The sequence below is a fragment of the Schistocerca piceifrons genome, chromosome 4, assembly GCF_021461385.2.
Source record: "Schistocerca piceifrons isolate TAMUIC-IGC-003096 chromosome 4, iqSchPice1.1, whole genome shotgun sequence".
In the NCBI taxonomy this organism is placed as follows: Eukaryota; Metazoa; Arthropoda; class Insecta; order Orthoptera; family Acrididae; genus Schistocerca; species Schistocerca piceifrons.
In genome coordinates, this window is record NC_060141.1 from 514140658 (window position 1) to 514164854 (window position 24197).

General features: G+C 38.4%; 1 protein-coding gene across 1 annotated transcript in view; it reads left to right on the top strand.

Annotated features, from left to right (window-relative positions):
• The window catches only part of LOC124795954 (dynein axonemal heavy chain 6), a 1096896-nt gene that overhangs the window by 1027839 nt on the left and 44860 nt on the right, over nt 1-24197 (top strand). The window contains exons 66-67 of the mRNA XM_047260034.1: nt 6494-6586; nt 14912-15115. Of these exons, the coding sequence (XP_047115990.1) occupies nt 6494-6586; nt 14912-15115 (297 nt within the window). The remainder of the gene's footprint in view (nt 1-6493; nt 6587-14911; nt 15116-24197) is intronic.

Here is a 24197-nt window from a genome sequence, read left to right on the forward strand (position 1 = left end):
CTCCATGCTACTCTGTCCTGTGCAAGCTTCTTCATCTCCCAGTACCTACTGCAACCTACATCCTTCTGAATCTGTTTGGTGTATTCATCTCTTGATATCCCTCTACGATTTTTACCCTCCACACTGCCCTCCAATACTAAATTGGTCATCCCTTGATGCCTCAGAACATGTCCTACCAACCGATCCCTTCTTCTAGTCAAGTTGTGCCACAAACTCCTCTTCTCCCCAATTATATTCAATACCTCCTCGTTAGTTATGTGATCTACCCATCTAATCTTCAGCATTCTTCTGACTGGCTCTCCCAAGACCATCAGTAGTTCTAATCGAATATTGTCTACTCGCGGGGCCTTGTTTCGACTTAGGTCTTTCAGTGCTCTGTCAAACTCTTCATGCAGTATCATATCTCCCATTTCATCTTCATCTACATCCCTTTCCATTTCCATAATATTGTCCTCAAGTACATCGCCCTTGTATAGACCCTCTATATACTCCTTCCACCTTTCTGCTTTCCCTTCTTTGCTTAGAACTGGGTTTCCATCTGAGCTCTTGATATTCATACAAGTGTTTCTCTTTTCTCCAAAGGTCTCTTTAATTTTCCTGTAGGCTGTATCTATCTTACCCCTAGTGAGATAAGCCTCTACATCCTTACATTTGTCCTCCAGCCATCCCTGCTTAGCCATTTTGCACTTCCTGTCAATATCATTTTTGAAACGTTTGTATTCCTTTTTGCCTGCTTCATTTACTGCATTTTTATATTTTCTCCTTTCATCAATTAAATTCAATATTTCTTCTGTTACCCAAGGATTTCTACTAGCCCTCGTCTTTTTACCTACTTGATCCTCTGCTGCCTTCACTACTTCATCCCTCAGAGCTACCCATTCATCTTCTACTGTATTTCTTTCCCCCATTCCTGCCATTTGTTCCCTTATGCTCTCCCTGAAACTCTCTACAACCTCTGGTTCTTTCAGTTTATCCAGGTCCCATCTCCTTAAATTCTCACCTTTTTGCAGTTTCTTCAGTTTTAACCTACAGCTTATGACCAATAGATTGTGGTCAGAGTCCACATCTGCCCCTGGAAATGTCTTACAATTTAAAACCTGGTTCCTAAATCTCTGTCTTACCATTATATAATCTATCTGAAATCTGCCAATATCTCCAGGCTTCTTCCATGTATATTAGTAAATCTAATCTATATATATATATATCTGTGTGTGCGTGTGTGTGTGTGTGTGTGTGTGTGTGTGTGTGTGTGTCTGCACCATTTCAGATTTCAGTGCAGTAATGTGTTCATTGTAAATAAGTATTATAGTAGTTGTATTACCTTATAAATAAATAAAAAACTTTTTATTTTAAATTCAGTGCATTAGTATTTGTAAAATGACTCTTTTCATATAGTGTTCATTAAAAAATGACGATCATTCCACTTGGGACCTGTGGAATGGTACATTAGCTTATTTGTTTTAATTATAAATATTTGTCATGTATTGTTGTTTTTCTGACGTGTTTTACATTGAATTGAATTTTATTTGATCCTGTAAGATTACATCATGTACAGTAAATGTACGTGTAATATAGGACATGTCAAAGTATTAAAATTCTTTATCAATTATTTTTCTACACCTTTAGCTTACATTTTTACATCACTGATAATGAGTAACAATATATACAAATCTAATGGCATAAGTATTCTGCAACACTGTAAAACTCTTTTTCAATGAGATAGTCTTTAAGTTTCTTTGTAAATTCATTGTGAAGTACACTATCTTGCAAGGTTTTGGGCAGACTTCTTAGTAGTCTGATACCAGAGTACTGGGGTCCTTTTTCTAGCATTGCCAGTCGGTGGGGTATGCTCCGTACTTCATTCTTGTTTCTTGTATTGTGGGTGTGTACACTAGCATTTGTAATCCAGTCCTCACTACCTTTTGTGATGTACATTATTGTTTTGTATATATATAATGATGAAAAAGTTAAGATACCTAAATTCTTGAAACAGTTTCTGCATGTTTCAGAGGTCTTTCTTCTTAAAATGGTCCTAATTGCTTTTTTTTGTAATGTGAACACTCGTTTTGTCTCTTGTTTGTTTGAGTTTCCCCACACCGTCACTCCATACTGTAAGTATGGTTCGAAAAGTCCATGATACACTGTACACAGAAGGTTCTTGTCTGAATACTGTGATAGCTGCATCATTAAGAATATGACAGAGCTCAGTTTCTTACAGACATTATTAATATGTTTTTTCCATTTCAGTTCATTATCCACAAGAATACCTAAGAATCTAGCAGATTCTACTTCTTCCAGCCTTGTTCCGTCAACCTCTAAATCCATGTCTACAGCCTTTTCCTTGTTTTTAAACACTGCATACATAGTCTTTTTTAGATTTATAACCAGTTCATTTTCCAACAGCCATTGAGCTGTGACATTTGCAGATATGTATGCTCTTCTCTCAAGCTGTTCCATATTTTGGTCACTATTTAGTATTGTCATGTCATCAGCATACAATATTTTCTTTTCTTCCTCCTCAACACCTATATCATTAACAAATACATTAAATAACAACGGCCCCATTACCGAACCCTGCGGCACTCCATATTTGATGGATTGGGTTTCTGATTGGTATGAGTTTCCTAATGATACATACTGCTTGCGGTTGCACAAGTATGATTTTATCCATTCACCTGGTTGCCCCCGAATGCCATAGTTGCTTAATTTTTGTATCAGCATTTCATGGTCAATGGTGTCAAATGCCTTTGAAAGATCCAGAAACATTGCAGAGACAACCTTTTTCTCATCTAAGGACTGTAAAATGTATTCTGTTAGACTGACAATTGCTGATTCTGTAGATTTACCCTTTCTGAAACCATGTTGTGAGGTCATGAGAATGTTATGTTTGTCCAAATAGTTAACTAATCTGGTATACATAAGCATTTCTAGGATTTTTGAGAAACCTGATATCAGTGAAACTGGTCTGTAGTTGTTGGGATCATCCTTACACCCTTTCTTGTACACTGGCACTACCTTCGTTATCTTCAGTTTTTCTGGAAAAATTGCATCTCTGAAAGAACAGTTTGCTATGTTCAGCAGTGGTGTTATTATCTCCTCACATACCAGCTTTATTACATGATTTGATATTTCATCATCACCAGCTGATTTCTTGGACTTCAGTTTCTGTATAGTTTTCCGCAATTCATCTTCCGTGACTGGTCTTAAGAACATAGTACTGCATGATCTTTTTGGTACCTTAATACCCTTCTGTTTTTGACTATTTCTTTCCAATTTTAGATTTTCTACTACACTGATATAGTTATTATTCAGTATGTTTGCTATTTCCATACCATCTGTGACCACTGTGTTGTCTACTTTAATTGACCTAATACCTTCTTCTTTGTTTGACCCATCTTTTTCCTTTCTTTCAGCATTGATTGCATTCCAATCTGCCTTTGCCTTGTTTTTTTGAGTTCGCTATAGTGGTGTCAATTGCTCTTGCTTTCGCTTCTCTTATTGTTTTTCTATACTTCTTTTTTAACATTTTATAGTTTTCAGCTTCGCCCATCCGTCTCACATCCTGAAGCTTCCTTCGCTCTTCTAGTATTTCACTCGTAATCCACTGTGTTTGATCTTGATGCCTTTCTTGTCTCTTTACTTTGGGAAATGCTACATTAAAATGGTACTTAATTGTTGAAATAAATGCATCATATTTTTCATTTACACTCTGGGCCTGTAGGATTTCATTCCAGGTTTCCTTACTTAACATTGTTCTAAAGATGTTGATATTTTGTTCACTGATGATCCTAATTTCTTTGGTTGTTTGTTTTGGTTCTGATACTGTGTCATTACTTCTGCAAAAGCTGATTAGTTGTCCATGATGATCAGATATTTCTGTCTGAACTACATGTGACTCATAGTTACACATATTAGTAATTATGTTGTCAATAATTGTCTCACTTTGTGAAGTCACTCTTGTTGGTGCAGTTATTGTCACTTTCATGTTATGCTGTATTAACAATTCTTCAAAACCCTGTCTTATTTTTGTGTCTTTTCCCATGTCAATGTTGAAGTCTCCACATATAATAAGATTTCTCTTCATATTCATTCTCAATAAGCTAGCAACTTTTTTTAGAAAAATGCTAATATTGCCACATGGTGACCTGTACACACAAAACACTCTAAAATCTTCTGCCACTATACCAGTAACTTCAAAGTCTTTTTCTCTAGCTATGGGAAATGTAGCAGCTTCACTGTTTACATTCTTTGAAAGAGTACCTGTTTTAATATATATACAAACGCCACCACCCTTATATTTAGATCTGCAGAAGTAACTAGCTAGTTTGTAGTCCTTTACTGCCACATTATGTATTTTACTTTCAGTTAGTCCATGTTCACTTATGCATAATATGTCTGGTCTTACTTCACTCAGGAGTACTTCTGCTTCTAATTTTTTGTTACCAAAGTATTGAATATTTTGATGAAGTACTTTTATGTAATTTTTATTTTGTTGGTTTACATGTTGTGAGCTGTATTCTGGGGCAAATTCTTTAGTATCGTCTTTTTTTGTATGGTGCTTATATTTTTCTTTTCGAGCTGGAGTGTATGATTTTTCATCCCCTTCAGGCCATATTAGTTTCCCTTGCATCTAATGATTTTGCAGACATCTGCAAACATTCTGCTGAACGTTACAGACCCCAGTCTGTTTAAATGCAAGCCATCCTTCGCTAGTGAGTTTTTACATAGGAATTTGTTTGGGTCTATAAAAATTGCCCCAAGACGATCACATTGTTCTTTAAGAGCACAGTTTATTTTGGCGATATATTTTTCACTCAACGACCTTCTGTTTATGATTCCGCTAAGTATCAGACGAGATCCTGCATACATATTTCTTGCAGTACGAATCATGTTTCTTGTTTCGCTTGCCATTTCTTCCTCACTGCTGCTCCTTAACGAATTCGTCCCAACATGTATAAACACCCCATTACAGTTATGTCTGGTTTCAGAATCTGGTTCTGTAGTATCTTGTCTTGCATTTACCATATTTTTAAAATGTTTACCGAGTTGATGCGTTCTAATACCAGGTCGTACGTCGATCTTGCAATTGGGGACAGCGATATTCTTCAGCAGCGAATCGCCAATTATTAAAAAGTCATTTTCCTTTTGTTGCGTATCTGTCGCCTTGTTTTTCCTTTTGCTGTATGTCACCACCTTCCATTTATATTTATCTTCCGGTTTTTGGCTTACTGAGTTTACCGAGACATCAACGGGAACACTTGAAATGTTGTTTTTAAAGTACGATCGGTCATTCGTATTTTCGCGATCTTCTTGCTTTTCCGTTTGATGGCTTTTACACACACAGGACTTCTTTTCTTGTATTAATGTATCGTTTTCTTTCTTGATGGTTGAAAGTTCGGTTTTTAATGCCTCAATGTCACTTCGTAGTAACTTTATAATTTCGTTTTTTGTATCAACTGCACTTAAAACAAGATCGGCCGTTTCGTCACGTAAACAACCGTGACATGTCCACGGAAAATCATCGCTGACGAACTTTAGATTTACTTTCGCGCACTTTTCGTGTAACCAGAAGTTGCATTTGATACACAGAATACCCTTCATCACACGCTTTTTACATTCTCTACACGAAGAACTGTTCATTTTTTGCCTTTTTAACGAGAGAGAAGCGTCACTACACTTTCCTATCGGCGCCATCTTAAACCGAGAACCTCCTCACAATGGATCAATCGAAATGAAAGTAAATCTAATCTAATCTACCTCCCCTCCCAGTCCACCACTCAATGTCATGCTCCCCATGTAGTTTTCCCTGCCTGCACCAGAACATTGTTTCCAGTGCACTTGCTGCCTATTCCTTGCAGTCGAGATGCCATGCTGGTACAATACAGTCAGTCATCTAGATGCATAGCATAATTTTCTGCCTTGTTTACAGGCTGTATGCTGAATTGTTTCCTTCACTTCTTCTATTACTTTTATTCCACCAAGGACTTTCCAGCACTGCATTGTAAAATAGGTTGTCACAATACTCTACCTGATCTATGTAGTTCATGGCTGTCTTTATGCTGGGCACCATGGTATAAAGATGTAAATTTGATCTCATATTCTTTTGTAACTTTCAAATTTTAAGTCAGCTTGTTAGTGAATAATAATTTTAAGGTTGTCAGTAGCGTGTTACTTAAAAACTGGATTACATTATGTTTTTATCTGTGGAGGTGTAATTCTCAGTAAAATATGGAAAACTCAAAACAGAATCACTTAACCTGGAATCAAAGATATGTATTTCTAAAGAGAACAGGACCACCAGCTAATATGGTTCATTTTAAAATTAAAAAAACAACGTCCACCTTTTTGCCAACAGTGGTTGTTTGAAAAATAAAATTCGGAATTTTATTAATAATTGCATGTTGTCTTTGCAGTGTTGTCTTGCAATTCATGATTATGATGAAACTACTACATGTAGGGCAAAAGAATTTCAGAGATTTCTGTGTTATTCCAGGTGCCAAAAATGTGGGCAACAGTGGGATACTTATCTCTTAAGTCACTTGGAAGCTGGATACGTGATCTTGAAACAAGACTTGACTTCATACAGGTATGTCACGCGGCTTTTTAATTTTATCTGCACTGATCTAATGTTAAGGATGAATTTTTGTGGAGGAAATGCAGTTTTTCAGCAATACACACTGAGTGTGTATGGTTCAAAAATCATGTCTATTCAAATACATCACATTGATCAGGTGATTGGTTCTATGGCTTGTCGCTGAATAAGTGCACATTCTACTGAGATTGATCCCACAACATGTAGACCTTGATGAGTTTATGAAGTTGTCAGGCTAGGAAGCCATGAGGCAGGTGTATAACAAGTTTTAGGATTCTGCCCTTACTGAACCTTGCAGGATGTGGTAGACGTCAGAGTTATCCCAGCACCTTATACATCTACTTACATACTCCACAAGCCACTGCACAGTGGATGATAGTGGATGCTTTGTGTTGTTGTTAGTTATCAAGCTGCTAGCCACTGTACAAGATACAGAACAGAAAATCCCTCTACAGCTATCATTGTTGTTAATGTAAAATGTAGAATGTAGTTTATTCATCTCATAATGTACAGTTACAAATCAAAGATTTTTGTTCTGGAGACACTTCGAATTACTTTAAAAAAATAAGGTTATAAAAATCAATGTATTTAAGCAAGCATTTCTGAATTTTTAGACATGAACAATTTAACAAGAACATATATAACACTTGTGGTCACTTTGCAGCTTGCAATAGCATTTATACAATATATTAACAATTTATTACACAATACATAATCTTTATTGTTTCTTTTGTTTTCAAATTGTCAAATTGTAGTGCTTGAATTCTTCAATTGAATAATAACATTTTTCCACCAGTGTATTAAATAACAATCTTTTTAGTGGGTCAAACTCCATATTTAACAGATTTGTGTTATTTAATTTACGGGAAATTTTTAACCCCGTGTACAATGGTGTTTGAGTGTAAAATTTTAAATTATGGGAGGGAAGTTTGAAACTGTGTCTGTGAAGAGTACTTTAATTGTGGTTGAAAAGAAAATTGTCAAGTGAGTTTTGATTTTTATACATAAAAATAAAAATTTCGTACATATACAGAGAAGGAATGGTTAGTATTTTTATTTTTTTAAATAATGGGTGACATGATGTTCTTTTTTGGACTAAACACTTGTTCCTTATGATTCTCGTTCGAAGTGTAAGTAATCTCAGGCTGTTTGTAGAGTTTCCCCCGAAAATTATTCCGTATCGAATTATAGTTTCAAAGTAGCTGTGTAGACCATCTCCCTAGTGTCCATAAGGGTGGAACCACATAAGGTATACATTGCATAAGTTAGGCTGTTTAGTTTGCTTGCTAAGAAGTCTATATCTGCCTCCCAATTTAAATTTTTGTCAACATTTAGACCTATAAATTTTATGTAACTTGCTTCTGTAATTTCCTGATCGCCGTGCACTATTTTTATGGGAGATGCTCATGATGTCTTAGCACTGAACTGAACTAATTGTGTTTTTGTGACGTTGAGTTTTAATCTACTCTGCTGAAACCATAATTCTAGGTTGCCCATTCAAGGTGTATACGGGGACAAGAAAAAAAATTCCCAGATGTTTTCCAGATTTCCCAGTTAAAAATACATTTTCTCCCGGGTGAAAATACACTTTTTCCGTGTTAAGCGACAGTATACTTCTCCTTGGAACAGTAAAAATTATCAATCCTTTGAATGGTTATGGTTTTATACACCAGCGTAGAATTTCTTGGCCCTTTGGAAAAGCAAACTCAGTGAAAAAAAGCACGTTTTGGAAAGATCTTTGATGTGCAGCAACATGCAGGCTGGATATTTTTGTATTACAAAAGTATAAATTTGAATTCCACCAGACACCACATGTTACTTTCTGAACCATAGAAATTGAGATTACGACGCGGTTTTGCCGATGGCAGCGGATATTCACAGCATAGGATGCATGATGTACTCAGCCAGTAGCAACATCACTGTCAAGTAGCGCGTATACACAAATTGGAAAAGTTAGTGGTTTAAATTAATATACATAGTGTCGCTAAAAGAAAAGAAAAGCTTTCACATATAATATTGATCTTTTTTGCACGTGTCACCCTTTAACCTACAACACACAAATGTGACAGTAAAATTTTTAATAAGGGCATAAATGTTGGGTCTTCTGGGCTCGAAATTTTCCTAAATGGTCGTCCTCAAAGAGTTGATTTTTAAATGAGAGGTAAACACTCTGTGATTTAAGAAATTCACTATACATTTTCGCACATAGTTCGGCTTGCATAAAAGGAAATTTATTTTAAAAGTAATGGTTTTCAAAAAACCATTCGCAATATTTTCCTGAGACCTGTTAGAATTAGGTTCATTTCAGCAGTTGCCAAAGAGCGCCAGGTAACAGGCGTCACTGTGCTTGCACAGCTACGATGGCATGGGAAGCCCATATGCTTGTACGTGTAAAACATTAAAAGATCTTACATTATGTCATAAAAGAAACAAGACATCAGAGAATATTCCAAGAGCATCAGAATTTTGTGAACCATACTAAAATGCACAATTTGGCTTATAGTGCACATAAGCAGTTGTTAGCAACCCACTTAGTAAATGAATCGACTTCATTTACTTCCAGTACGATGGACGTGGAAGAATTATGAGCAAATTTTAAACACATTGTAAATCACGCATTGGAGAAGCATGTGCCGAAAAAGTGGGTTACAGACAGAAAAGACCCACCATGGTTTAACAGCGCAATTCGGGGAATGCTCAGGAAGCAAAGACAGTTACACTTGCGGTACAAGAAAGATCGGGAGAATGAGGACAGGCAAAAGTTAGTAGAGATTCGTACTGCTGTAAAAAGAGTGATGGGTGAAGCATTCAACCACTACCATCGTCATACCTTAGCAAAAGCTCTTGCTGAAAACCCAAGGAAATTCTGGCCTTACGTAAAATCGGTAAGCGGGTCGAAGGCTTCCATCCAGTCACTCACTGATCAGTCTGGCCTGGCAACGGAAGACAGCAAAACAAAAGCTGACATTTTAAATTTAGCATTTGAGAAATCTTTCACGCAGGAGGAGCGTATAAACATACCGCCATTTGAGTCTCGTACAGATTCCCGTATGGAGGACATAGTGATAGACATCCCTGGGGTTGTGAAGCAGCTGAATGGGTTGAAAATAAATAAATCGTCAGGTCCTGAAGGGATTCCAACTCGGTTTTACAGAGAGTACTCTACTGCCCCGGCTCCTTACTTAGCTTGCATATATCATGAATCTCTTGCCCAACGTAAAGTCCCGAGCGACTGGAAAAAAGCGCAGGTGACGACTGTATATAAGAAGGGTAGAAGGACGGGTCCTCAAAATTACAGACCAATATCCTTAACATCGGTTTGTTGCAGGATTCTTGAACATAGTCTCAGTTCGAATATAATGAATTTCCTTGAGACAGAGAAGTTGCTGTCCATGCATCAGCACAGCTTTAGAAAGCATTGCTCCTGCAAAATGCAATTTGCCCTTTTTACACATGATATCTTGCGAACCATGGATGAAGGGTATCAGACAGATGCCATATTCCTTGACTGCTGGAAAGTGTTTGACTCAGTGCCCCACTGCAGACTCCTAACTAAGGCACGAGCATATGGGATTGGTTCCCAAATATGTGAGTGGCTCAAAGACTTCTTAAGTAATAGAACCCAGTATATTGTCCTCGCTGGTGAGTGTTCATCGGAGGTGAGGGTATCATCTGGAGTGTCCCAGGGAAGTGTAGTAGGTCAGCTGTTGTTTTCTATCTACATAAATGATCTTTTGGATAGGGTGGATAGCAATGTGCGGCTGTTTGCTGATGATGCTGTGGTGTACGGGAAGGTGTTGTCGTTGAGTGACTGTAGGAGAACACAAGATGACTTGGACAGGATTTGTGATTGGTGTAAAGAATGGCAGCTAACTGTAAATATAAACATAAATTAATGCAGACAAATAGGAAAAAGAATCCCGTAATGTTTGAATACTCCATTAGTAGTGTAGCGTTTGACCCAGTCACGTCGATTAAATATTTGGGCGTAACATTGCAGAGCAATATGAAGTGGGACAAGCATGTAATGGCAGTTGTAAGGAAGGCGGATAGTTGTCTTCGGTTCAATGATAGAATTTTGGGAAGATGTGGTTCATTTGTAAAGGAGACCACTTATAAAACACTAATACAACCTATTCTTGAGTACTGCTCGAGCGTTTGGGATCCCTATCAGGTCGGATTGAGGGAGGACATAGAAGCAATTCAGAGGCGGGCTGCTAGATTTGTTACTGGTAGGTTTGATCATCACACAAGTGTTATGGAAATGCTTCAGGAACTCGGGTGGGAGTCTCTGGAGGAAAGGAGGCGTTCTTTTCCTGAATCGCTACTGAGGAAATTTAGAGAACCAGCATTTGAGGCTGACTGCAGTACAATTTTACTGTTGCCAACTTATATTTTGCAGAAACACCAAAAAGATAAGATAAGAGAGATTAGGGCTCATACAGAGGCATATAGGCAGTCATATTTCCCTCGTTCCGTTCGGGAGTGGAACAGGGAGAGAAGATGCTAGTTGTGGTACGAGGTACCCTCCGCCAAGCACCATATGGTGGATTGTGGAGTATGTATGTAGATGTAGATGTAGATATATGTACAGACTTGGATGTAAATTTTCTTGGAGAACCAGTATTGTATTATCTCATGTTTGGTTCTTTATTATGGCATAATGCCATACGTGCTAGAAGATGAAAAGATGCACTTTTGAAATGCAGTGAACAGTTGAAAGTAGCCAATAGCGTGGAATTAAACTCTTTGTTTCAAATAAATTTACTGCCTCAGCGGAAAAGATTAATAAAAGCCAAATTTCTTTAGCGAACCGACAAAAAATTGTTCTGCAATGCACTGAATGTTTGACTGTCAGAAAGGTGGAAATAAAATCTGAAACTAATAACATATTTTAGCTTTCCATAATCATGTGAATGTATTTTAATTCACTTGATAGCTCCCAGCCACAAAAATTCGTTTTGTTTTCATTTGACGTCAGTGCAATAAACAAAGAGGAAACAGCAAAATCACTAAACGTAAACACGGGTCACGTAGATATTCCCCTTCCCACTACAACTCAGACTGCTCCGTGCATCAGCACTGGATCAACAATATTTCCGAACTGGAGCAATATTAGATAGCGGTTCCCCCCCCCCCCCCCCTTCCTCCCTCGAGCATTTGAGGTAGGACGTCTTTCTGAAGAGTGTGATATATAAAACATGTTCAAGGAAATGTAGGACACGTTATTTAATCTTAAGTGTGCCATAGTGCAGTGCCACACCTCTTCACACAGCATTCCTGTATCGCACGTCATTGTATTTCGCTCTGCAGAATTCAAACGTATAATATTTTGTAGTGGATGCCGTCAAACTATATTCAGTATAGTGGAAATTAAAATGTCCTGTGGTGTCTCTCCTGCTCCCAGTTGCCCAATTTTACAGAAAGAAAGAAAAGAAAAACCCTTGCAATTAGCATTGGATGGGATTATTTGTAACCCGGAGAACAAGAACTCTTCAGAAAATTTGCACTCTTTATTGCCTATTAGCTAATACTTGCTTTTTTTGTGTAACATAAAATTAAATATAGGCTACATGAAACAAATAAAGATGAGTGACAAGCAAGACAGTACACATTTCTTCTATCCTTAAGTCCTAGCTTTTTTTCCTCTCCAACCTTGCTACAGCTTTACATGATGTCCTTTCCTTTCTGTGAAAGGATCTGTTACCTCAAACTTCATCAAACGTTTTGCCACATGAAAAAATGAAATGTCATTGTCTAATACTGAAAAAGCTGTTAATACAAACAGTACCCGAGACTGGTGTGGTTATGTTTATTTTGATTATGTTTATTTTTTCACTGTTTGCTAGATAAAATGAAACAGGCCTATCTAATATTGCAGCAACTGTAACACACACCAAATAAACAGACTGTTTTAGCACAAATGGTCACTATTTTTAACACAACAGAATATAATTCATGAAGTACCAATATCACATGCCTATTAGGCTTGCTACAAGCAAAAAGCTTTATGTTTGGAAATAGTTTCACATTTCATTCATACGCTCCAGCTTCTCGAACATGAGGATCAAAATGTAGTAGTACGAAATATTTATATAAATTTGGGATCGTCATATTCTTCCATAATTTGTGTGATTTCCCCTTTTCTTCTCCTTCCTCATTCTAACAAACAATCTTGTCACCACTAATTCTGTAACTATTCCTGCCAGTGTCAAAACTTATTCTCCAGTTAATTTCACTAACCCTGCCACAATCAACTCCTTAGTTACCCCGCGTTTATTCTCCGGTTAGGCGTTATTACGTGTTCGTACGATGCGTTTTCCATGCTACTCCCAGAATAGAACTTAGGTGGCTGCTACTGAAGTCTTTACAACTGGCCATTACTAGTGTAGCAATCTGGTCAAAAATTTTCTATCCAAATTTCATTTTCTTGAATACACCGATAAGATAATGTGTAATCTTTCTTACTAGTTATTCCTGTTAGTAGTTATTTCCACTCTGGTAGTCTGAATCTATGGATTTTGCTGGTAATTATAACACTGCTGATCATTCACAAACCCAGTCAATCACATAAACAAACAGTGATTGACATTCACCTGTTTGGCTTTATTCCGCTCAACTCCTAAAGCCCCCTCCCCTTCCATCTGCAGGAAAGTTTATTTCTAGATGTGATGGGGATTCCCCTGACAGAGACATGACATACACTGTGCACGCATTCAAAAATCAACTTATGATCCATTCAGAAATAAACTTAGAATATGTTCACAAATGTTCAAAAACCAACAGGGATGCGTTTCAAAATCATATGAATAATCAATAGACTAACTTGCACTGGATATTAGGCGCTTTGTGAAACAAGGCTTTTTCCTCACGAATATGAATTCTTGCCACCCGGGGCAGATATCCCAGTTTGCCCCCATTGAATCCGGCAGCATGGCGCCAGTAAAATTTTTCTGGGTATCATCTGGCTGCTTGCTGCCACTGCTTATACAGCTAACACCCACACTTCTGTAGCCAGAAACAGGAAAAGGTACTACTCATGTGCAACTCAACTGCGCATGAGCATGAGCCCGATCACAACTGCCCAAATGAATCTAATGTAAAGAGTTGTGACATCACACTTGTCAGAGGCAATTTGTTGTTATTAAGCATTACACAGCCTTCCTAAAGCCTTTGACACATTTTGCTGTTGGCAGACAGTTATATGAGTACTGTGTTTTGTTGTTGTATATGATGCATTTCCTTTGCAACTTAAGTTTTATTTTCATTTTTTTTTTTTTCCTCTCTCTCTCTCGTTAATGTTTTTTTTTTTTTTTTGCTGCAATATTATTCTGCAGTAGCAAGATACAGTAATATCCTTTGTTAGAGTATTGTTTCTTAATAGTCAAAATTACAAAAATTTAACTGAAAACTAAAACAAAATAAACAATTCTTGGAATTCTAAAAAAGACCCATGATTTTCCCAGTTTTCTCCCGGATGAAAAACTTCCCGGGTTTTTCCCAGATCTCCTGGTGGTCCTGGGTCGTATACACCCTGAGTCAATATATTTTCCACAGTATCATGAATTTGTTCTAAATTGTCATTTTCAATTAAAACTGAGGTGTCGTCTCTGAATAAAATTGAGTGAACATCAGTGCTTAAAGGTAAATCATTTGTACAGCAGAAAAAGATAAGGCCCTAAAATTGAGCCCTGCGGGACCGGTGCACAATAATTTTTTTTTTTTTTTTCCAGTCCAAGAATGATTTTTTCCATTTGAATTTATAATAACTCTCTGTTTTCTTTCAGACAAATAAAATTTTATTCTGCTGCACACAACCAGCAAACAGTCTCAAATTGCTTCCCACCCTATCCTGCCAATTATTTATATCCACAAAGAACAGAAGGTTTCTTCCCCCTGATATCAGTCACTTCAAAATTCCATTGCCTTTTGTCTCCCATTATATTAATTATTAATTTTGAACCATGATAGCATACTGAAGAATGTCAAAAGCATTGTAATGCCCTTCCTCCCCACATTACTTTTATTACTGAATTGAACAATTGCCATGATAAGGCCCCCATCCCCTGAACTATAACATGCACTATAATTCTACATGTCTTCTTATCTCCAAACTTATTATGACCCACCTCATAAAAAATGTTGAACAATTATTGTAAACCAAACAACTTTTTCAGCAGTAAATATACCCAAAAGTATTAATAATAATTGATATCCAAAGTTATTCAATGTTTTGAAGAGATCTTCCTACATTAACTAAGAAACATTTGCAAAAGTTTTCTTGTGAAAATTGACAATTACCTCAATTTATTTTTGCAGACATGGTTAACAAGTGGACAGCCTATCTCATTCTGGATATCTGGCTTCTTTTTCCCACAAGGTTTTCTGACAGGTACTTTACAGACACATGCACGAAAATATGAACTGCCTATTGACCAACTGAAATTTGAGTTCACAGTACAAAAGGTGGTACTAGATCAGGAACTGCTGAAGGCAGCACACTATCAAGCAGAAGGAAAAGAGGTATGATAAAATGCTGTTCATCAAAACAGTGTGATTTACAGTATAAAAATAATTTCGTCACTTGAGAAAGTAGAGTGAATTCAATAATATCATTATACAGATTATATTTTAGACTAATACAATAAACATTTATTATTCTGTATGCATCAAGTTAAATAGCTTTTAGTAGTTATCTTAATCTCCTATCTACTGTAGTGGATGCATTCATGTTATTTTGTTGATTTGGAGAAATAATTATACATTTTTTATAAGACTGGTTGCTTTGAAAATGTTTGAGTATAAGAAATTCATAAACAAACGTTGACACTGTTCAGTAAACACCATCTGAAGCACCATTATGCTTCAAATTCTGTTTGGCTTTGTTTTTCAAGATAAAGGCTGAATATTTCACACAAACATATATAGATACAATATAAAGACTATTATGTGAACTGTTACTATATTTAGGAATGGTCACTTTCTTCATTTTCTTCAGCAGCAGTACAAATTTGAAGTGCTTGCTCATTGAACAGCTCAGATGACAAGTACAAGATGTAGTATGTCACACCATGCTGCCCCTGAGTAAGGTGAAAGGCTGTATAGTTACTGATGTTAGGGAATAACACACAATTAGCCTGTTGTATGGACTACCACAGGGATTGCAGTTACATGTTCAGTTACTTTAAATAGAACATTTTTAGCTAGGTTTGACTTCTGTCAGTATGAATACCAAATTACTGTAACCAGTCACATTTAATATACTTTCCACTGTGTGCTTCATAGGATTGTACCTCCATCATCAGATGGATTTATGTCAGTTAATAAGGTACCCATGGATGATAAGTCAGCACATTTGATTGCCACATGGAGGGTTAGGTTCAAGTGCCAATACACCTGGGGATATTTCCTTGGAGGGAGGACTGGAATGCAGAGCACTCAGCTTTATAGGGTCAACTGAGGAGCTACTTTAATGAGAAGTAGTGGTTCCAAGGTCTCAAAAGCTGGTAACAGCCTCGAGAACTGTCTGCTGACCCCATGCCCTCCACACCACAACCAAATGTCACCATCATAAGGCACAGCATGAAATGGCAACAAGTCAGCATCAAGTGTTCCTCTGAGATTAATCAAGGAGGAAACAAATAAATAAATAAATAAGGCATAGTCTTAGGTCTCACTGTTGGGTAACCTATGGCATTGTATTTTAGTGGTCACAGGCTGATGATGAAGAAGAAGGTACAATAAATGTGACTGGTTACAGTCATTTGTGGATTCAAAGACTCATTTACATTTTACATTTCCAACTGGTTAAGTTCAAGCTTGAGACCAATTTTAACCATGATGGAGTATAAAAAAAACTGGTCACTGTTACCAATTTGAGAATAATGCATACCTTGTAGATTTATACACAATAAAGACCTGGTGAGAAATTAACTGAAAGCAATTGGCACAAATCCTCTGATAATGCTTGGTGAGATCATGTGACAGTGTCCCGAACTTTAAAACAATATTCTGTGAAATAGCAATTCAATTCAAAAATGTTATTGGCATAAGGTAAAGTGATACTGAAATAGATAGCTCACAAAAAACATGATCTCCGTGTGAGACCTCTCGACAAGACTTTCTTAGCAATGGTGCCTGCTGTGGAAAAAGAATAACCTGACCAATATGGAGCTGTTTGGTTAGACAGCTATAACAAAGACATTGTCATACAGCACCGATGGACTTCAGAAATTTCCACATCTTCACAGAACTCCTTGTATGTTGTTACGCCAACTTAACCAATCACACATTTCTTGGAAAGACAATGACATGGGGCCCACCAAGGGAATTCATTTGTGCAGTAAATGAAAGATATCAGAATGTGCTTCTAACAAAAGAATGCATCCCAGCTTTGCAGGTGTGTTAACTGAAAGGTGTTGAATGTATAAGACCCCATCTTTTTTGCTTCAACAAATAATATAAACAATGGAAGGGTGGGGAGATTGCATGGAGCCATCATTTTCTTTCCTCAGTACGTATGTAAGCTGTATCAATTCACCACTCATCAATATAATCTGTCTCACATCAACATCATTCCACTGTTTGCATTCATACAACAAATCTCTTCATCACTCATCTACATCCTCATACCTTCAGCATCATAAAAACCCATAATATCTCCACAATTTTTATCATTCAGGTCGAAGTTATCTGGACACGTTTAACAGGGCTAGGAGAAATAAAGTTAATTGTTGGGTGTTATTAGCAGCCACCAGATTCCGCCGTGACAGTTCTAGAATCATTCAAAGGGAGTCTACACTCTGTATCGCTATATTAGCCGGAGGCGACTTCAACCTATCTAGTATAGACTGGGATGTCTATGGATTCATTACAGGTGGTACAGACAAGCCGTCGTGTGAATTACTTTTGAACACATTATCCGAAAACTGTCTTGAGCAGCTAAATCAATAGCCAATGCGTAATGGAAATATTTTAGATCTGGTAGCCGCGAACAGACCAGACCTCATTGACGATGTCAGTGTTGAGACAGGGATTAGTTATCATGATGTTGTCATTACGACTATGGTTACGAAAGTTAAAAAGTCGGTCAAGAAGGCTAGGAGAGTATTCTTACTAGAAAGAGCAGATAAGCAGTTGTTACCATCCCACTTAGTAAATGAATTGACTTCATTTACTTCCAGTACAATGGACGTGGAAGTATTATGGGCAAATTTTAAACACATTGTAAATCACGCATTGGACAAGTATTTGCCAAAATAGTGGTTTAACAGCGCAATTCGGAGAATGCTCAGGAAGCAAAGGCAGTTGCACTCGTGGTACAAGAAAGATCGGGAGAATGAGGACAGGCAAAAGTTAGTAGAGATTCGTACTGCTGTGAAAAAGAGTGATGCGTGAAGCATTCAACCACTACCACCGTCATACCTTAGCAAAAGATCTTGCTGATAACCCAAGGAAATTCTGGCCTTACGTAAAATCGGTAAGCGGGTCGAAGGCTTCCATCCAGTCACTCACTGATCAGTCTGGCCTGGCAACAGAAGACAGCAAAACGAAAGCTGACATTTTAAATTTAGCATTTGAGGAATCTTTCACGCAGGAGAATCGTATAAACATACCGCCGTTTGAGTCTCGTACAGAGTCCCGTATGGAGGACATAGTGATAGACATCCCTGGGATTGTGGAGCAGCTGAATGGGTTGAAAACAAATAAATCACCAGGTCCTGATGGGATTCCAACTTGGTTTTACAGAGAGTACTCTACTGCCCTGGCTCCTTACTTAGCTTGCATTTATCGCGAATCTCTTGCCCAACGTAAAGTCCTGAGCAACTGGAAAAAAGCGCAGGTGACGCCTGTATATAAGAAGGGTAGAAGGACGGATCCTCAAAATTACAGACCAATATCCTTAACATCGGTTTGTTGCAGGATTCTTGAACGTAGTCTCAGTTCGAATATAATTAATTTCCTTGAGACAGAGAAGTTGCTGTCCATGCATCAGCACAGCTTTAGGAAGCATTGCTCCTGTGAAACGCAACTTGCCCTTTTTACACACGATATCTTGTGAACCATGGATGAAGGGTATCAGACGGATGACATATTCCTTGATTTCCGGAAAGTGTTTGATTGGTGCCCCACTGCAGACTCCTAACTAAGGTACAAGCATATGGGATTGGTTCCCAAGTATGTGAGTGGCTTGCAGACTTCTTAAGTAATAGAACCCAGTACGTTCTCCTCGATGGTGAGTGTTCATCGGAGGTGAGGGTATCATCTGGAGTGCCCTGGGGAAGTGTAGTAGGTCCACTGTTGTTTTCTATCTACATAAATGATCTTTTGGATAGGGTGGATAGCAATGTGCGGCTGTTTGCTGATGATGCTATGGTGTACGGGAAGGTGTTGTCGTTGAGTGACTGTAGGAGAACACAAGATGACTTGGACAGGATTTGTGATTGGTGTAAAGAATGGCAGCTAACTCTAAATATAGATAAATGTAAATTAATGCGAATGAATAGGAAAAAGAATCCTGTAATGTCTGAATACTCCATTACTAGTGTAGCGCTTGACACAGTAATGTCAATTAAATATTTGGGCATAACATTGCAGAGCGATATGAAATGGGACAAGCATGTAATGGCAGTTGTGGGGAACACAGATAGTCGTCTTCGGTTCATTGGTAGAATTTTGGGAAGATGTGGTTCATCTGTAAAGGAGACCACTTATAAAACACTAATACAACCTATTCTTGAGTACCGCTCGAGCATTTGGGATCCCTATCAGGTCGGATTGAGGGAGGACATAGAAGCAATACAGAGGCGGGCTGCTACATTTGTTACTTGTAGGTTGGATCATCACGCGAGTGTTATGGAAATGCTTCAGGAACTCGGGTGGGAGTCTCTGGAGGAAAGGAGGCATTCTTTTCATGAATCGCTACTGATTAAATTTAGATAATCAGCATTTGAGGCTGACTGCAGTACAACTTTACTGCCGCCAACTTACATTTCGCGGAAAGACCACAAAGATAAGATAAGAGAGATTAGGGCTCGTACAGAGGCATATAGGCAGTCATTTTTCCCTCGTTCTGTTTGGGAGTGGAACAGGGAGAGAAGATGCTAGTTGTGGTACGAGGTACCCTCCGCCATGCACCGTATGGTGGATTGCAGAGTATATATGTAGATGAAGATGTAGATGAATTTACATCATCATTAACTTCAACACATCACTTCAAAACTTCATCATTACTTCTGTTATTGTATCAAAGAATTCAATCAAGAAAACTAATAAATTATGAGACAGAAGTGCTGGGCATAACATCCCTTCAGAAGAACTGCCAACAGACACAACTAAAACAAAATTTTACATCCTTCCTAGCTTTTGGGACTAATCATTCATTCCTCATGGAGAAGAGAGTGAGAGGTTGGCAAAGTTTTAAAAGAAAGACAGGACACTCAGAATCCAGGATGAGCGGGAGGCATCTACATATAGACAGTGAGAATGAGGGTAAACAAAGATTAGTACATCACATCAACATTCACATATCATCATAATAGAAATATACAAATACTCAAATGCTCTTACCATAATAAAATCTACTTCCTCATAATTTTCTATTTTGTCTGAGCTTCATTAATTGAGCATATGAAGTACAGACAAATCTCCACTTTACTCAACCAAGAATACTTACATACTCTGAATGTGTTCTTAAACTGAAATTAAGGACTTTACATCAACACATTCTACAATAACTAGGTTAATTAATGTTTTAACTTAAATATTTTCTCAAAAATGTACTTTGTAAATTCCATACAAGTTTTTCATAAGAAGAGTCAGAAAGACACCGTCAGAACTGTTATTTAAGTCTATCATTGATTAAGCTGTACAAAATGATTCATATACAAGACCAAGCATAAATATTACTAAGAAAACAATGCCTGCCCACTATCACCCTACATCTCCACCAACCTCTTACATCTCTTCTTCCTCTTACTCTCCATCCATCTTCTCATGCCCCATTCTCCCTATCCACCACCTCCTGCCCCCTCCTCCTGGCCCCCCTCTTCTTATCCATCTCCCCCTACCTCATTCTCTTTCCCTACTGTCCTTTTTCTCTCTCAGTCCATCCCTTCCTGCCTCCCCCCCCACCTCCGTCCATATTCCCCCCCACCCACCCTTCTTTCTCTGTCCAGTCATTCCACTATCTATCTCAGCCTTCCTTCAGACACTTCTATTTGTCCACATAGCCCCAGCAAAACAGATCAATAAAGCAGGCCAATACTACTCCAACAGAACACACCTGTGATGCAGGGCAACGTGCACTTTGAGGTCTGGAAAAACCAATTCTTGTCCCTGATGTGGAGGCTCCAAAGGAGGTCGATAAGGCAGGCCTATTCTGTTCCCATATGACTCCCCTGTTATGTAGAGCAGCTGCCTATGACAGGGACTGAAGAAACTCACAATTTTGCCCGATCTCCTCTTATAATGGAGCTAGGAAGCTGTAAACCTCACAGCACTGATACTCATGAAGCTTCCTGTTTGTGTGGCAAACTTGTTTGAATTGTAGTACACAAATACTTACTGTACAGCAATGTTTCCCAAACTCTGTTCTGTGGAATGCTGGTGTTTTCTCTCTCTCTCTCTCTCTCTCTCGCGGGTGCTAAAGACTATGCTGTTGAGTGCCCATAACACCATATCCATCCATCCATCTGTCTCTCTCTCTCTCTCTCTCTCTCTCTCTCTCTCTCTCTCTCTCTCTCTCACACACACACACACACACACACACACACACACACACAAATATGCAGAGTAACATGGTGATTTAATTTTATATCTTTAACTAATTAGATATTCAAGAGATTTGCAAAGCGAGATCCTTTCTAGTTTCAGGCACCATATCTTTTTCTAAAAGCTATAGTTATACCTCTGTAATTATATTTTTTTGTTTACATATCTCTCCTGGAACTAAAGTTTTTAAGATTATTTCTTGTGTGGTGTATCCTGTTGTGTTTCCTTTAACTGGGATCCCATTCAGCCCTTGTTTCCTCTGACACTATCCTTTCCTTTGCCAGCTAAAGGACCTTCTAAATTCTGAAGTATGGTGCTTCTTGCTGCTTTGGCTTAATAATTCAGACTGTAGATTATTAATTGTATTTGACTTTGTAAAAATGCAAGAAAACTCAATATATTACTTTTTCATAGTAACAATAATAAAAAACTGTAATTATAGGCTTTTCTAATTTGAATTTTTTTCCTTATTGATGGCAGGTTCATTTACAATTTGAGTAAAAAAATGGAATACTATTCCAAGATTAATTTTTCTCATTGTACAAGAGTTTTTTAATTTCTGCTTCACAGATGACTATCATTTCATCATGTCCCTCTATCTCTTTGTTAGTATTTGTTTCACATTTTTATATGAGATTTTCCATTAATCATTTAGATCACCTATATGGTCCACATCCTTCATTGTTTTGTCCCTTTTGTTAGCTATCACTTACATCTGTCGTCTAAACACTTTCTCTTCTTCAGTGTTTTATATACACATAAATAAATATTTTCGTCACCAACTGTGCTAGTTTCATTTTCCTCCTATTACCTTGTTCCGTTTATAGTCCACTTCTCTTTTTTTATTTATTGATTTAACATTCCATAGTTTTAACGTTATTCGCTATTTTTCAGCCAACAATCACTGCCAACAATCTCTTCCACACCTACCAGTATCATCTACTTCCGTCGATTTCGTGTCGCTGGCGATAATTTTGTGCCATTGGCTATCTTTCTCTGCCACAGGAAAATTTTTTTGGGGCATTTCTGCGCCACCCGCGATCTTTTTTGCGGCAGGCGCGATCTTATTTGCGGCACGCGCGATCTTTTTTTCGCCACTCGTTATCTCTGTTTTTGAGCAACGTGTGTTCTTTTCCCCTGATCTGGACATACTTGCTTGGTCTGGTCAACTTTTTCCGTATTTTTCGTATTTAGTGGTCTTCCTTTGGTATTGAACATTACCAACACAATTTCTTTCTTTCTCGTCCTTCCCTCCGTGTTTTATTCCTTCATATGATTACTATTTTAACTTTAGTTATTTAATTTCCCTACCCACCAGTTACCCACTATGTACCCTAATCCTATACCACATTATTTACATTCATTCCGGAAACATGCATTCACCGTAGCCAAACTGCAATCCCACATACTTTTCCTCCGGTCCTGCTTAACCTTTTGAATTGCCCCTAAAGGACTTACCTTAAAAGTCCCCATCGCTGGGTGCAATTCCTCCTTCCACCAGTCTCTCCTAGACTTCCAGAACCTTCAATCCTTAGTCCTTACCCAACTTGTCCTGAATCTCTACACTACTTCATGTAACCACCACTCCCAACAGCTCCTATCTCTCTTCAAAGTCCTCCACCTCTCAAACCCTTGCTTGGAGAACACACTCAGGAACATCATCCTAGAAGACAGCTGCAAACTTGAGTTCCATGCCACACATCACCTGAAAAAACTATCCACAGTGCTAGTGCAACACCTAAGAAGTGGGGTCCCTCTCCCTATCCCTCACAAACACCAACCACAACAGAACCTTCAACAAACCCCCCTCATAGCCAACAAACCTAGCCTAGCCACCCTACTCAATCTCCCCATCCCAGCTCATACCCCACACAGACAAAATCTCAACTATAAACACAGTCAAATGCCACATATCACCAGTCCCAATTCAGTTCTAAACCTCTCATCCAGATCCCTCTCTCCTCCAGAGACATCTGTTCTATCAAAAGGCTTAACCTTTAGCCCCACACCTAAATTCAACCACACTGCCCTGCTTAAAGATCTCCTCTCATTCACCCGGAACCTCAACTGGATATATCACTTCACTACCCAAACACAGCCCCCAAATACTAGACCCAGTGTTGAACCCTGTCTAGAACAGTTCCGACCGCCTTCTCAAAGGGATACTCCTCCCCTCCCCCAAAACCATCCCTTGCAGACATTTCAGTAATTCCTCACATCCAGTGTTGCCTCCCAGTCCTTCTTGAAGAACATCCCGACAACCCCCAACATCACCCCAGCTGAATCCCGTGCCATTAAGGAGCTGAAAACAGACTGCTCTATTGTCATCCTCCCAGCGGATAAAGGCTCCACAACTGTGGTACTTGACCGTGTGGAGTATGTGGCAGAAGGACTGTGTCAACACTCCGACACCTCAACCTACAAAGCTGTTACCCAGGATCCCATTCCCTCCATCCAGACTGAGCTGCAGAAAATCCTAAAAATCCAAGGTGCCTCACAAGGCCTTACAACGGCTTCCATAGACTTACTCACTCCACCTGAGCCATGTACCCCTACCTTCTACCTATTACCCAAAATCCACAAAGAGAACCATCCTGGCCGTCCCATTGTGGCAGGCTTCAAAGCCCCAACAGAACGTATCTCAGCTCTGGTAGACCAACACCTCCAACCTATCACCCGCAGACTCCCATCCTACATCCAAGACACAAACCACTTCCTAGAACGCCTCAAATCCATTCCCACTCCTCTCCCACCTGAAACCTTTCTTGTCACCATAGATGCTACATCCCTTTACACAAACATCCCACATACCCATGGTCACTCTGCCCTTGAG